The sequence below is a fragment of the Marmota monax genome, unplaced genomic scaffold, assembly GCF_021218885.2.
Source record: "Marmota monax isolate L192 unplaced genomic scaffold, Marmota_monax_Labrador192_F-V1.1 WCK01_AAM20220418_F8-fsc00177, whole genome shotgun sequence".
Classification (NCBI taxonomy): domain Eukaryota; kingdom Metazoa; phylum Chordata; class Mammalia; order Rodentia; family Sciuridae; genus Marmota; species Marmota monax.
The window spans coordinates 3,532,073-3,545,321 of NW_026694922.1; the positions used below are offsets into that span (position 1 = coordinate 3,532,073).

The 13,249-nt window shown below is 60.2% G+C and overlaps 1 protein-coding gene across 1 annotated transcript; it reads right to left on the reverse strand.

The window, feature by feature from the left end:
• Positions 1-619: 619 nt before the first annotated feature.
• Positions 620-8,974, reverse strand: Crybb2 (crystallin beta B2). The gene is made up of 5 exons (XM_046427218.2): positions 8,921-8,974; positions 6,439-6,557; positions 3,331-3,463; positions 2,112-2,254; positions 620-800 (listed from the first exon to the last, which is right to left on the reverse strand). Exons 1-5 carry the CDS (start codon positions 8,972-8,974, stop codon positions 632-634), a joined length of 618 nt encoding a protein of 205 aa, XP_046283174.1. The 3' UTR covers positions 620-631.
• Positions 8,975-13,249: the final 4,275 nt, after the last annotated feature.

Genomic DNA, 13,249 nt, shown 5'->3' on the forward strand with positions numbered 1-13,249 from the left:
AACCATCAGACCCAGGAAGGCACAAACATGCAGCTGTCACATGTCCCCAGGACGGGGTGGCCTTGCAGGGCTCTGGGCTCTGCTACAGCAGAGCAGATGCAAAACAACTCCCCACCCAGGACCGCAGGGATAAGGATGTCATGGGAGAAGGCAGCCATGGTAGGTTTTTAAGGGATGGGGCATCCCTCAAGTGCTCCTGAGAGTGACAGCGCTCAGCCTCCACAGGAGAGAGAGCCCAGGTGGCCGCTTAGGAGGCAACGGAGTTGTAAATCAGGTGAAGAGACAGAGGCTCAGAGAGGTCGGACAGTGGGTTTGAGGTCACAGAGCTAAGTAGCTGCAGAGCTGGAAGTTTCCGGGAGGGGCTGCTGCTACCCCGCCCAAGCACTTGCCGATTCTCTCTCTGACACACACATGCACACGCACACACACACACATGCACGCACACGCACACGTACATACATGCACACATGCGCACGCACACGCACACACCCACGCGCACACCGCCCAGGCCCGCTGTGGATGAAGGACCTGCACACAGTTGCAAGGCACACTTTATTCACTCGCTGGGGGGTCTGGGGGGTCGTGGGCAGCAGACCTGGCCCCTGGGGAGGAGGGCGGGGGCTCGGGGGCTCTAGTTGGAGGGGTGGAAGGCTCCACGTTGGTGCCACTGCATGTCGCGGATGCGGCGCACGGACTGCACCTGGGGGTGGGGAGCCCCGAAGTCGCTGCTGTCCTTGTAGTCGCCCTTCTCTAGCAGGTACTGCAGCCCGCGGTAGCCGGGGTACTGGTAGCCCACCCACCTGCAGGGCCCGAGGAGGGAGAGAAAGAGAGAGGCACGTCCTTCAGCCCCCAGGAGAGGGCGCCTGCCTTCCCGGAATTGGCAGGACTCGGCACTCTCCCCCCCCCCCCCAGTCGTCCCGTCCCCCGCCTCCGGGCGCTTCTGCTTCCTTCCTGCTTTTTTCTTTCTTTGGGGGGCGGGGGGGGGGGTGACGGGTACCAGGGATTGAACTCAGGGCCCTCGACCCCTGAGCCCCATCCCCAGCCCTGTTTTGCGTTTTATTTAGAGACAGGGTCTCACTGAGTTGCTTAGGGCCTCGCCGTGGCTGAGGCTGGCTTTGAACTCAATCCTCCTTCCTCAGCCTCCCGAGCCTTGGGAATGACAGGTGAGCACCACCGCGCCCGGCCCACTTCCTGCTCTCCAAGGGCAGCTCACTCCCTCCCAATATGAGTTTTAGCGAAGGCCTGACACAGGGTCAGAGCAAGGAGGGTCATAAGCTCCCCGAAGATTTGACTAGGTCAGGCCCCCCAGGGGCCCCCACAGTCCACCCACTGCTCAGGGCCTTTGCCATTCAGGGGTCACTGACTCTTTTAAGCACCTAATGCAAATGACAATCTTGTCCTCAGGGGACATGGCAGAGCCCTGGCCCACAAGGACCTGCCCAGCCAGTCTCTGTGGACACCTCCAGCTCCCCCCATCCTCCTCGTGCCCCTGTGTCCCTGCACTGAGGCCACCAGGGCCTTCACGGATCAAGAACTCCCTGGAAGGCTCCGCAGGCTGTGCGCACGCGGGTCTCTGCGGGGAGCTTCCTCTCCCCCTGGGCCCTGCAGCCCTGCTCTGCCTTGAGGCCTCGAGACTCTCCCTCGAGGGAGAAGCTGAGGTTTGTGGGGCACCTCAAACCAGCCCCTCCTGGAAGGTCACCTGCACGGGGCAGCTGCCAGGCCTCCTCCTGACGCTGCCCGTGGGAGCCCAGGACAGAGTGGACGTGGGAATCCATGTGTGCAGGAGCCAGGGACTTTGCACAGTATTTAGGGGACTTGAAGAACCCCAAGAAGCCAGTAGGTGTCGCCAAACAGGCTGTCTAAGGCCAGGCGGGGGGAGGGGTGGGGGGAGCCCTCCTATTATTTGCATAGAGCCCGCCCACACCCCCCATGAATCAATCCATTGGTTGCTGCAGTACCGGGGATCGCTCCCAGGGGGCGCCCGCCGCCCAGCCACACCCCAGCCCTTGTTCCTTGGAGACAGGGTCCTGCAACGTCCCCCAGGCTGGTCTCCAAGACTGGGGGCCCCCCGAGTCGGTGCCCGGGGGCGAGGGGGCTGGGGCTGCACTCACGTGCCGCTCTGCACCCGCACCGAGGACACCTTCTCCTGGTAGCCGTGGGCGTGGAAGCTGGGCACGTCGTCATCTATGATCTCCATCTTCTTCCCCGTGAAGTTGGGGTTCTCGTAGAGGATGATCTTGTGCTCCTGGCTGTCCTGTGGCCGGGGCAGGGAAAGCCAGTGTGGGGGAGCAGCCCTCCCCGACCCCACATCCCAGCATGCTGCACTCAGACCCTCTGCTCCATAGACCCACCCAGTGACAGTCTGTGACAAGGCCAGTGGACTGTGAGTCTGTAGAGTCCCTCCTGAGCCGTGGGCTCCCGGACGTCACACTTGGGGGAATATTTGATTCTGAAACGGTGGTTTTCCCTCCCACAAACTAGACTTTCTCATTCTTAAAGTGCAGCCCTGTCTTATTCACCCCCCAGGCACAGCACAGCCCCCCTCCTGTCTCTTCCCCTCCCCCTGCTGCTGCGTTTTTCTTAGTTGTCTCGCTGAATCCATTAGGCAAGTCTTATGACACTTGGCAGATGAGAAGACTGAGGCACAGAGAGGTCAAGTGACTTGCCCGGGGTCACACAGGTGGGAAGAGGAGAGCCAACATATGACCCCAGGTCTGTAGAAGGCCAAGTCCAATCTTCTTCCAATCTTCCACCACACTGTGGGAGGACACAGTCCGGGCTTGGAAGTTTGGGGAGTTGAGTGCTTGAGCAGTGGTAGGTCCTTACCCCTCCCCAAGAGTTTATTCACTAGTGAGAACCAGGCTCAGAGAAGAACAGACAGCTCTCACAGGCACGAGTCCTGATTAAGAGCTGAACCGCCTTTTTCTCCCCTCAGCACAGAATTTCTTTTAAATTCAAGATGGTGACCATTTGTTGAGCAATTACTTAGTAACAGGATTGGGCAACTCTAGGAGCACTATCGACCTAGGATAGAGACCTAGGATAGAACGTGAGCAGTGTCCCCTGGAGCATTCTGTCACCTTGTGGTTACAGAATGTGACAGCCCTGGGGCTGAGCTCCTGGGAATCTGAGGACCACAGATACTAAGAGCCCCAGGGACAGAGGAGGAGCCCGAGGCTCAGGGAGGGGGAAGGACTTTGCAAGGTCACAGAGCCAGGTGCTTCCCTGCCAGTCAGATGGGATGCAGAGCCAACAGCAAAGGCTCCTCCCGATCCCTGCACCTGTGGCTCCACGTGGCCCAGGGGACGAGTGACGGGGCAGGGCACTCACCACTTTGATGGGCCTCAGGGAGCTGAGGGAGTCTGTCCTGCGGCTGCTGGTCCAGGAGTCCCATCGGGGGTACTCGCCCTTCTCGAACACGAACTGCTCGCCCTTGCAGTTGGCCTGCTCGTAGCCCACCCAGCTGCCGCAGAGACAGAGGGGACAGTCAGTCCAGCCCAGCGCCCCGCGCAGGACCCGCCCCTGGGCCCGCCCCCGGCAGCTGCCCTGACCAAGGGCAAAGAGACGCAGCAGCGCGGCCACCTGGGCTGCCCAGCTCCAGGCCACGCGCCTTCAGCCAGGGACACAGTGACAGACGAAGCAGGTCCAAGGGACCCCCCACACCAAATGCCGGGGCCACCGGGTGCTCCAAGGCTCAGAGCTACTGTCCAAGCAAACGAAACCAACAGCCGACGGGTGGCCTCAATAAGGCCACCACAGCGGGTTTGCAGCTGTCCCTGCAATGTCACCGCGGGGGGCGCCGGGAGGAGAGGAGCACCCTCCGCCTTCTCCACTGAGCTCCCTCTCGGGGCCACCCTGGGCCTCCCCCTGGGAGCAACAGGGACTCTTTTGTCCTTGTGAGTCTCTTGCTCTTCCTGGACACAGGGTCTCTGAGATCCGTCCTCCTGGGCCTGCGGACGCCAGCTCCCCCCAGGTGCCCAGACCCGCGGGTGCTCAAGGCCCTTCCTTAAAAAGGCGTGTGAGCCACCTGCTGCTCCTGGGGACCTGACATCCCCTCCAGGTGGCTTGTCCCTGTCACCTGCTGAGGCTTTGCAAATGGCCATCTCACTGTTCTCTGGAGGGAGGGGGGAGGAGGAGGGAGGTGCCGAGTGGCCACGAGGGACGAGGGGCGTTAAGGGGAAGGAGCCTCTCTGGGGGGGCGGATGGGAGAGGGCCCGCCTCGGGCAGGGAGCACTCTGGGGCCACCCAGTGCCGGCAAACCCTGCCTCAGGCGCCACAGTGGCCTTGGGAACAGGAGGTTGTGCTCAGTGTCCCTGGAGAGACCAGCCATCTGCGTGGGCAGGGGACCCAGAAAGTGGCAGCCAAGAGCTCACAGCTGTCACCCGAGGACCCCGTCACAAGAACAGAAGACGACTTCCCGCATGTGACACCAGGGCCGGTGACATCCACGTGGCCCATCCAACCACGGGATGGTAAAGCCACGAGAGTCACGCCGTAGGACCCCAGTCTTCACCTCAGCTGGGCCACGTGGTGGCGGGAAGCAGGTCCCCGGTCTCCACCAGGTATCAGCGGGCTGGCTGGGGGGCCAAGAGTCTGCTGTGGAAGTGGCCCAGAGGAATGGCCACAGGACACTGCACAGAACGCCCTCCGTGACCCAGATGAGTCCCCGCTACCTTATAACCTTGTGGGCTACAAAACTCTAAGTACATCACGGTGCCATTCTGATTCTTTCAAAAACCATTAAATATAACGCAGAGAAAAATCTAGATTTAGACCCCAATCTTTTTTTCAGGGAGGGGGGGTCCCAGGGACTGAACTCGGGGGCCCTCGACCCCTGAGCCCCATCCCCAGCCCTATTTTTAAAATTTTATTTAGAGACAGGGTCTCACTGAGTGGCTTGGGGCCTTGCTAGGTAGCTGAGGGTGGCCTTGAACCCAAGATCCTCCTGCCTCAGCCTCCCGAGCAGCCAGGATGACAGGTGTGGGCCACCGCGCCCAGCTAGACCCAAATCTCAACAATGGTTACTTCTGAGTGGTCGGGCTAAAACTATCTTCCTTCCTTCCTTCCTTCCTTCCTTCCTTCTTTTCCTTCTTCCTCTCCTCCTCCTCCTCCTTCTTCTTTTAATCTAAACACTGTTCTTATTTATTTATTTTTTTTTTGGTGCTGCTGGGGTTGTGTGCCTGGCAAGTTCTCTATCACCAAGCCACACGCCCAGCCCCTATATTCTTAATTTAAAGCAATAGCACTTTAAACAATAAACAAATTTTAAAACTCAAAATGTATACATCTATATTTTTGAATTAAAAGTGTAAAATAGTTTGGCAGGGCTGGGGGCAGCACTCAGTGGAAGAGTGTTTGCCTAGTGTCTTAAAACCCTGGGTATCATCTCCAGCACTGCCAAAACTATCCACCCACCAAACTCAAAAACCTTGGTTAAAATATGCTCGGGAAATTCTATCATCAAAATGTTAAAAGACTATCCCAGTGGCTCAGGAGGCTGAGGCAGGAGGATCACGAGTTCAAAGCCAGCCTCAGCAAAAGCAAGGCCCTAAGCAACTCAGTGAGACCCTGTCTCTAAATAAAATTCAAAATAGGGCTGGGGAATGGGGCTCAGTGGTCGGGTGCCCTGGGTTCAACCCCTGGTGTGTGATTATATATATTAAAAGGTAATTGAAAATCCCACGTGGAGTTCCAGTGGCCTGGACTTCAGTTATCTGGAAGGTGTGCAACAGATTCCCTGCGTGTGCCAGATAACGGAGGCTCGGCAGGGCTGTTGCATGGGCCACCTTCTCCACGTCTTCAGACGTAGACACAGGCAGGGCCATGGCACCAGCAAAATTCCCCAAGCATCCTGAAGTGTGGGGTGGTCTCCGCAGGACACCCGGCCATTCCAGACTCCAACCTGTTGGATGGGGGTCACTGCTGACCCCCGAATCCTGAGGCTCTTACAGAGAGGGAGTGGCCAGGAGCCATGGGAGAGACCCGTGCCACCTGCCGGCTCACACAGGACTGTGCTCACCTACACGACAAGGGGACAGTCCATCTGCCAATCCCCCCCTCTTTCTCAAGTAAAGATGTGGCCCCCAAATATGCCAGCAAATCGGCAGCTCTTAAAAGTTCTGTGTCCCTGCCTTGAAGAGGTGGCTGTCATCTGTGCCCAGCCCTGTGCTGAGCTCTCCTCCCATCCTCAGGAGGACAGGGTCACCCTCGTCCTGCACAGGAAGAAACGGACGCTCAGAGAGGGAAACTCCTGGTCGGAGGTCACACAGCCCAGAGGTGGTGGAATCGGGATTTGAACTCAGCTCCAAAGCACAAGTTCTCCCGCTGGGCTGCCAGACCCCGCATCTTAGGGGCACGGAGAGGACAGACCCCCAACCCCACAGCCCGATTGCTTCACCCTGGCAGCCCCTGGCCGGGCGAGGCCACGCGGATACGTACGGTCCAGCCTGCACCAGGACAGAGCCCGCCTTCTCCACGCCCGTCTCCTTCAGGTTGGGGCAGGGTCCGCTGAGCTCGTGGGAGTGGCCCTGGAAGTTCTCCTGCTCAAAGATGATGATCTGCAGCGGCAAGAGTCGGGTCAGAGCCTCCGAGGAGGCTGGAGGGCCGACCCCAGGGCCAGGAGACCCAGAGCCGCCTGGCTCCTCGGGGCCTCATCTGCCTTCTGTATAAGGGGACGCAGAACTGCCCTCGGGGTGCACACGGCCAGCCCGCGTCGGTGGGCATCGGAGGGGACAGCCGTGCTGCCCTCCCTGTGTGCAGTACTGGGGACGAATCCAGGGCCTCTGGAGAGCGGGGCGGGCGCCCCCCGGCCCTTCACGGTCGTGGGAACCGAGGCGCAGCCCCGAGCCCCCGTGGGCAGAGCTGACCGGGCGCCCAGGCAGCTGGAAGGGAAGCAGCATCTTGCAAATCTACCCCGCACACCAGGCCCCTGGGACCCTGAGCCCTGGGGACGGTCCCAGACAGGCCAGCGCTTAGTGACTCCTCCCCACTCCGGAGCTGGACCAGCACCATCCCATGTCCCTGGTCTCCATGGAAACCACAGGGACCACGCCTTCCTGGGCCCCTCCTTGGAGCCGGGGCCTCAGGGGCCTCCCCGGGCCCGACCTCCCCTTGGGAGACTTCTGCAGGGGACTTCGTGCCCCTCGCCTCACCTGGTCCTCTCCTCGCCCTGGGAAGGGGTCTCGCGGGGTCCCCATCAGAGAAGCCGAAGCTCTGCAAAGTACCAGACCCCCGGGCCCCACGGAGCGCCAACTGGGAGGCCACCTCAGCGAGAGCTTGGGAACCGTGCGCTCCAGCCACCATTCCCCGGCGCTGCCTCTGGACAGGGGGGGGGGCAGCTCCCAGCCCAGAATCCACAAGGTCAGCACTGGCAGGGGACACAGGCCTCCCGCTCCCAGGCAGGGGATTAGCCAGATAAAGGAAGCGAAGGGGGTGGCCAACAGGGCTCAGAGACAAATTCCACGGGATCAATTCAGCCTTTAGAGTCACTGACCCAGCTAGACCCCGGGGGCAGGAGACATGGGTTGTGCTGTGCAAACCTAGGGAGCGACCGGATGTCTCTGGGCCTCAGTTGTCTTGTCTGTGAAACGGGAGGTCAGGCCTGTTTTGTACGGGTGCTGGGAAGGATCAAGAAGGTGGAAGTCAGGGGCTGGTTTCTCATGACCTGGCCCGAGAGCAGCCACTTGGGAAGGAGGGTCGGTGAGGAAGGCCTCAGAGAGCCCAGTCCACCCGTATCACTGTTCACTGTTGCTGTTCATAAATAAAATGGAGGCTAAAATGTCCCACGGTATCTGATTCTTTAAAGCTGTCCTGCTGAATGGAACAACCATCAGCTCCACATCTGCACTGCGTCTGAGTGAGGATAGTGCTCTAAGTATAAAATACTTGATTTTGAATGGGGAACAAAGAACCTAAAATACCTCCCTAATGAGTCTTCTCTTGATTATTCACTAAAATGCTCATTTTCTTATACATTAGGTTTAAGATGAATATGAGTTTTCACCTTTGTAAGTGTGGCGACTAGAACATTTTTGTTACCTGGGCGGCTCACAGTGCACATCAGTTGGACGGGGGACGCTTTAAGTCCAACCTTCTGCTGTTTGCCAGACTCACCCAGCTCATTCGTGACCTCAGGGCCTTTGCATATGCTGTCCTCATTGCCTGGGTGCTCTGGCTGACTCCAGCTCCTCGCTTGACCCAGGGTTCTGCTCAAAGGTCACCTTCTCAGAAAGGCCTTCCCTGAGCTCCTCTGAGGACGCGGCCATTCCCCGTCCTCCCTGGCTCTCAGGGACCCTGCACCCTGCTCTGTGGTTTACTGCACAGTTATCATTACTCCAGGTGTGTATCCAGCTGCTTGCTTAGGGTCTGTCTTTCCTCTAGAAAGTGCAGCTTGGAAGGGGACGAATGAGCAGGAGGCTGTCGGGGGGGCAGTTTTGCATGGACTCCGCGCCAGGACTCCTAGAGCAGAAGGACACCCGGGAGAGGCCAGAGGGTGGAGGTTGATAGAGTGTGAGGCTGGGGGGTGGGGCGAGCCTCTGCCACTGGAATAAGACCCCACGAGAGTGAAGCTGAGGTCTTCGCGGGCACCGTGGGCCAGGAGTTAGGCTGAGCCTGGCTGCTCTTCCCATTTTAGAGGGAACTGAGACTCAGAGAAGTCGAGCAACTGGCCTGGGTCACACAGCAGGCGTGGAGCTGGAAGCCACCCCTCACCTCTCAACCAAGAGCTGCTTCTCTGATGGGCGGAGGTCCACCCCAGGCTTGGTGCAAAGTAGGATGCACACCAGCCGAGAAGTGGAGGTGTCAGCCTGCACAGCTGCATCAAGGCCTGCGTGCCCTGTGCTGGGACGGGCCTCGGAGTCGGTGGAGACGGGGGAGGGGAGGGGGGAGGGTGGTCTGCCCCTCCCCCCGATCTGGCACCCACCTTGGGGTTGAGGGGCTGCGGCTTGCCCGCCTGGGTCTGGTGGTCTGAAGCCATCGTGGACTGTCCCGCGCAGGAATGACCTGGAAGACACGGGGAAACCACCGTGAGGACGTCACGGGCCCTGGCTTCCTCCTCCTGGGGACCCGCAGGGGTCTTGGGGTGTCCCGGGCGGCAGCTCAGGCCCCACCGCCAGCCTGACTTCTTTGTGTCCGGCTCGGGGTGCTGTGGGAGGGGAGGCTCCCTGGGGACACACTGGGACCCGAGGTGAGGCCCCTGGAGGGCAGGGCACAGCTCCGGTGGGTCCCCACGGTGGGAGGCTCGGCTGTCACCGCCACCTCCACGCAAAACCAGACCCTCGCCCCCCCCCCACCGTGCTTGGCCACCCTGGGACTCAGCGAGGTCCCCCATCCCTGCCCCTTGGTCCCCGGCTCCCAGCACTCAGGACGTCCCCAGGCCATTGATCTTGTCCCCACAGTGTGAGCAGGAGACGCGCATCACAGGACACAGGACAGCCCAGGACATGACATCGTCCCTCTCTCCCTTCCTTAGGGAGGGGTGCTGGGCTCAGGTCGCCTGGGGACCGTCCTTCATCCTCCCCTGGCTGGACGGCCTTCAGGGGAGGACACCCATCCAATGGCTCAGGAGGAGGATCTGCCACCCCCCCTCCCCGGCCCGAGTCCCACGGGTGCCCCTGGGTCCTCAGTGTTCTCAGAGGGCAGCCGGGGCAGCCGGGGTCCCACTGAGCAAGCGGTTCTGCCGCTCGGGGACCCCGGGATGGTCACTGTCCCTGGGGCCTCAGTGCCTCGGGGCCTCAGTTTCCTGCTCTGTAAAATGGGGACCGCCGAGGTGCCCGACAACATCAGGGTTCCATGGCACCGAGCACAGGCGGCGCAAGCCCTTGGCAGCCACCCAGGACCCACTCTGCACCCAGGAGGAGGTGACAGAAGGGATCATTTCCACCCAGCGGTGGTGGCACCAAGATCACCTTTGGTGACCTAGCCACTAACACTGCCCAAGGCTGGACACAGGGGGTGGCGGCAGCTGGCCGTGGGTCTGGGCGAGCCGTCTCCCCGGGCATCACTGAGGGGTACCCACCGGCACCGGTTTGCAAACCCGTTACATTTTCCTGCCAGGTTCCTGGCAAAGCCGAGGTGCCGACGGGCTGTTTCATATTAGTGACCAACGTCACCAACAGCCGAGGACACGCCGGGGAGCGGCTAGACCCTCCACTGTTAGCCCTGGACCCCGGGGCGTGACCCCTGTCCCCACTGAGCGAGAAAGAACATGGGGCTGAGGGCACCTGGTCAGGAGGCGTCTGGATTCACCCGTCACCCGGCTCCCGACCCCGGCTAAGAGGAAAGGCTGGGGAGCAGGCGCGTCCCTCTTACCAGCGACACCGGCAGCCCCCGCGAGTGCCCGTGGAGCCTGCGGCAGCAGGTGGCATTTATACTTTCCCCAGGAGGGACGGTGCCAAGACGGGCACCGCAGGGTCCCCGCGGGAAAGCAGGGGAAGAATGCGGGGTTAAGCCCACACCAAAGCCCCGGTCAGCAGATGCGGCAGACATTGTGTCTCCACACAATAATGTCATTAGCTGTCAGATTCGGCCGCGCCAGGGTGGTCAGGCGCTGGGCAAGGAGATGCCCGCTTTGCATGCATCAGCCCTCCGGCTGCCAGGACGGGGCCATGCCAGGTTCACGGGCGCGGTCATCGGGCCCTGGGGCTTGAAAGGCACAGGTGACCTCCGTGGCCCCGTGGAAAACAAGGAGAGGAGGGTCACCAGACAGAGACGGCACCCGGGCAGCAGCCCTCTGCCCACCCACCCGTCCACCCAGCCATTCAACAAAAATAGTCGCTGGGCGTCTAATTGGTGCCAAGCTCTGTTCCAGGGGTCAGTGTCACAGAGGAGATGTACCCGGCCCGGGCCATCAGGAAGGCTCCCAGGAAGAAGCAGAGCCCTGGTGACAGGGAGGAGGTCCCCTGAGGAACAGGGTCCATCGAGCTCCAAGCAGGAAGGGCCACGCGTCCCAAGACGCCCTGGGGGCAGAGAGGTTCAGCCCCACCATGGCCTGTGATGGGCAGGGCCCCGGTGGACAGGGGCTGGTCCTGCGGGGTCCAGGGGGCAGCTGGGGACAGTGAGCTTCACCCCCTGGCAGAGGCCAGGGATGTCCTGAAGAGGGGAGCTCTGGAGAAGCCTCTCGGGTCTTTACTTCTGGCCAAGTCACTGCCGGGGCACCTCAGGTCCCTTGAGGTCCTTTCCTGCAGCCCAGGTCCTGTCTTGACCTTGAATCCAAGGTCAGGCAGGGGGAAGAGACAGCCCTGGAGGTTGGGAGGTAGGTCCAGGAGAGGCTCCTGCTCCTGCTGCCTCCCAGGCACTGCACACAGGGTCCCCGCTGCTGGGGACTCCCGCCTGTCCCCATCCACCACCGTCTTTCCCATCAGCAGATACAGGGAGGCAGGATGTCATCTGCCTGGTTTTCCATGGCGTCCAGGAGCCCGGTGCCTGGCACGTAGTAGGTGCTTGTGTAAACGGGAGGTTAGGTAAACAGCAGAATTTTGGATATAAAATGAAGCAGCCGGTATGGGAAACAGCGTGGCCCCTCCTCAAATAGTGAGATCAGCCGGGCACGGTGGCCCACGCCTGCCATCCCAGCTAATGAGAGGCTGAGGAGGAGTGTGGCTTGAACCCAGGAGTCTGGGGACACTCTGGGCAACATACTGAGAGCCGGGTGCAGTGGCACACGCCTGTCACCCAGTGTTGTAGGGGACAGGCAAGGCAAGGCACCCAAGATAGCAGGAAACAGTTTTATTTGGCTGCAGCCAGGCTCAGAGGGCACAGCTTTTGCTGTAATCAACCAATCCCCTGAACCCCGAGTTCAGGGAGTTTTAGAGTTTTATACCCAGCATGTAAGGGGAGGGGCTCAGAAGATCACAGTCCGCAGAAGTTCACATAAAAGCAGCTTTTTCTTTCACTGTTCTGGGCAAGTTAACCCCTCGAGGACAGCACCTGAGAAGGGGAGAGCTCCTTCTCCCCTTTCTTTCCTCCCGCCTCACCAGCTGTTACCATGGAGCCCAATTGGTCACTTATCTTAAAAATGTAGACATCTCTGGGAAGCCCAGCTCAAGGACAGAGGCCTTGTTTGCTCATTTCTACAAAGTACTATACTGGATATGTTTGTGAAAAACTAGTAAGGGGGTGTCCAGCACCTGGAGTGCTGCTATCTTCTCGGCCAGTGGCCAGGTAAACAGGGCGACATGAAAATAGGAAGTTTATCTACATTGGGCCCTTTCTCAGAGACTTTTTTACTGACAGTCCTAAAATCAGCCATGGTGAAGAGGGCTTTTCTGTGGATAAAGGAGGCGCCACTTCAATCCCATAGCTCAGGAGGCTGAGGCAGGAGGATCCCGAGTTCAAAGCCAGCCTCAGCCACAGTGAGGCCCTAAGCAGCTCAGTGAGACCCTGTCTCTAAACAGAACACAGAATAGGGCTGGGGACGGGCTCTATGGTTGAGGCCCCGAGTTCAATCCCCAGGAACAATACAAAGTTCAAGGCAGAGTGAGCCCAGGGCCAGCAGCTGCATCTGGGGGCATGGCGGTTGTCGGGGCTCGTGGAGTGGGACACCAGGAGCTCTGGGAAGGAAGGACGTCTGAAGATGCGGGGGAGCTGAAGCGGGAAGACAGTCGTGAGAGGACGGATCCCATGGACCCCCCTTCCAGGACACAGCTCAGTGGACACGGGAATGGTGACAGAATCTGGAATGGCGGTGGCCCTGGGCTGGGACAGAGAAGTGTGGGGGGGGATCAGTGATTCACAGGCCCAGAGAGCAGGCTGTGGTGACGCTGGCCGTGATGTGGTCCGATGTCATGGAGCTGTCCCTGGAAACGTGGTGAAAGGTCACACTTATGTCGTGTGCTTTACCCCAGGAAAACCCCCCCCCCCCAATCCCTGGGCCTGAAATCCAGCCCCGCACAGTCCATAAGGCCGACTCTCAGCTGGACGTCCCCAGGGCTGGGCTTTGCCTGAGGGTCTGGGCGGGTCCCTCTCGGCCTCTCCCAGCTCCTGGCAGGGGCTGGTCACCAGGGCGCCACCTCCCTGGCAGAGTGTCACCCCCAGCACGGGGCCGTCTTCTCCTGGTGTCCCCACGTCTTCCTCCTCCGTGGAAGTCTGTCTTTGGGTCCAAATTCCCCCTTTTATCATGGGGTGGGGGCTGGGGGGGGAGAGGCCGGGCTGCTCAGGTCACAGACATTAAGGAACATGGCAAGTGGCCCTCATTGGCACCTGTGGGGACGACACACCCATAAACAGTGGATCAACCCCCTTTACCTGTATC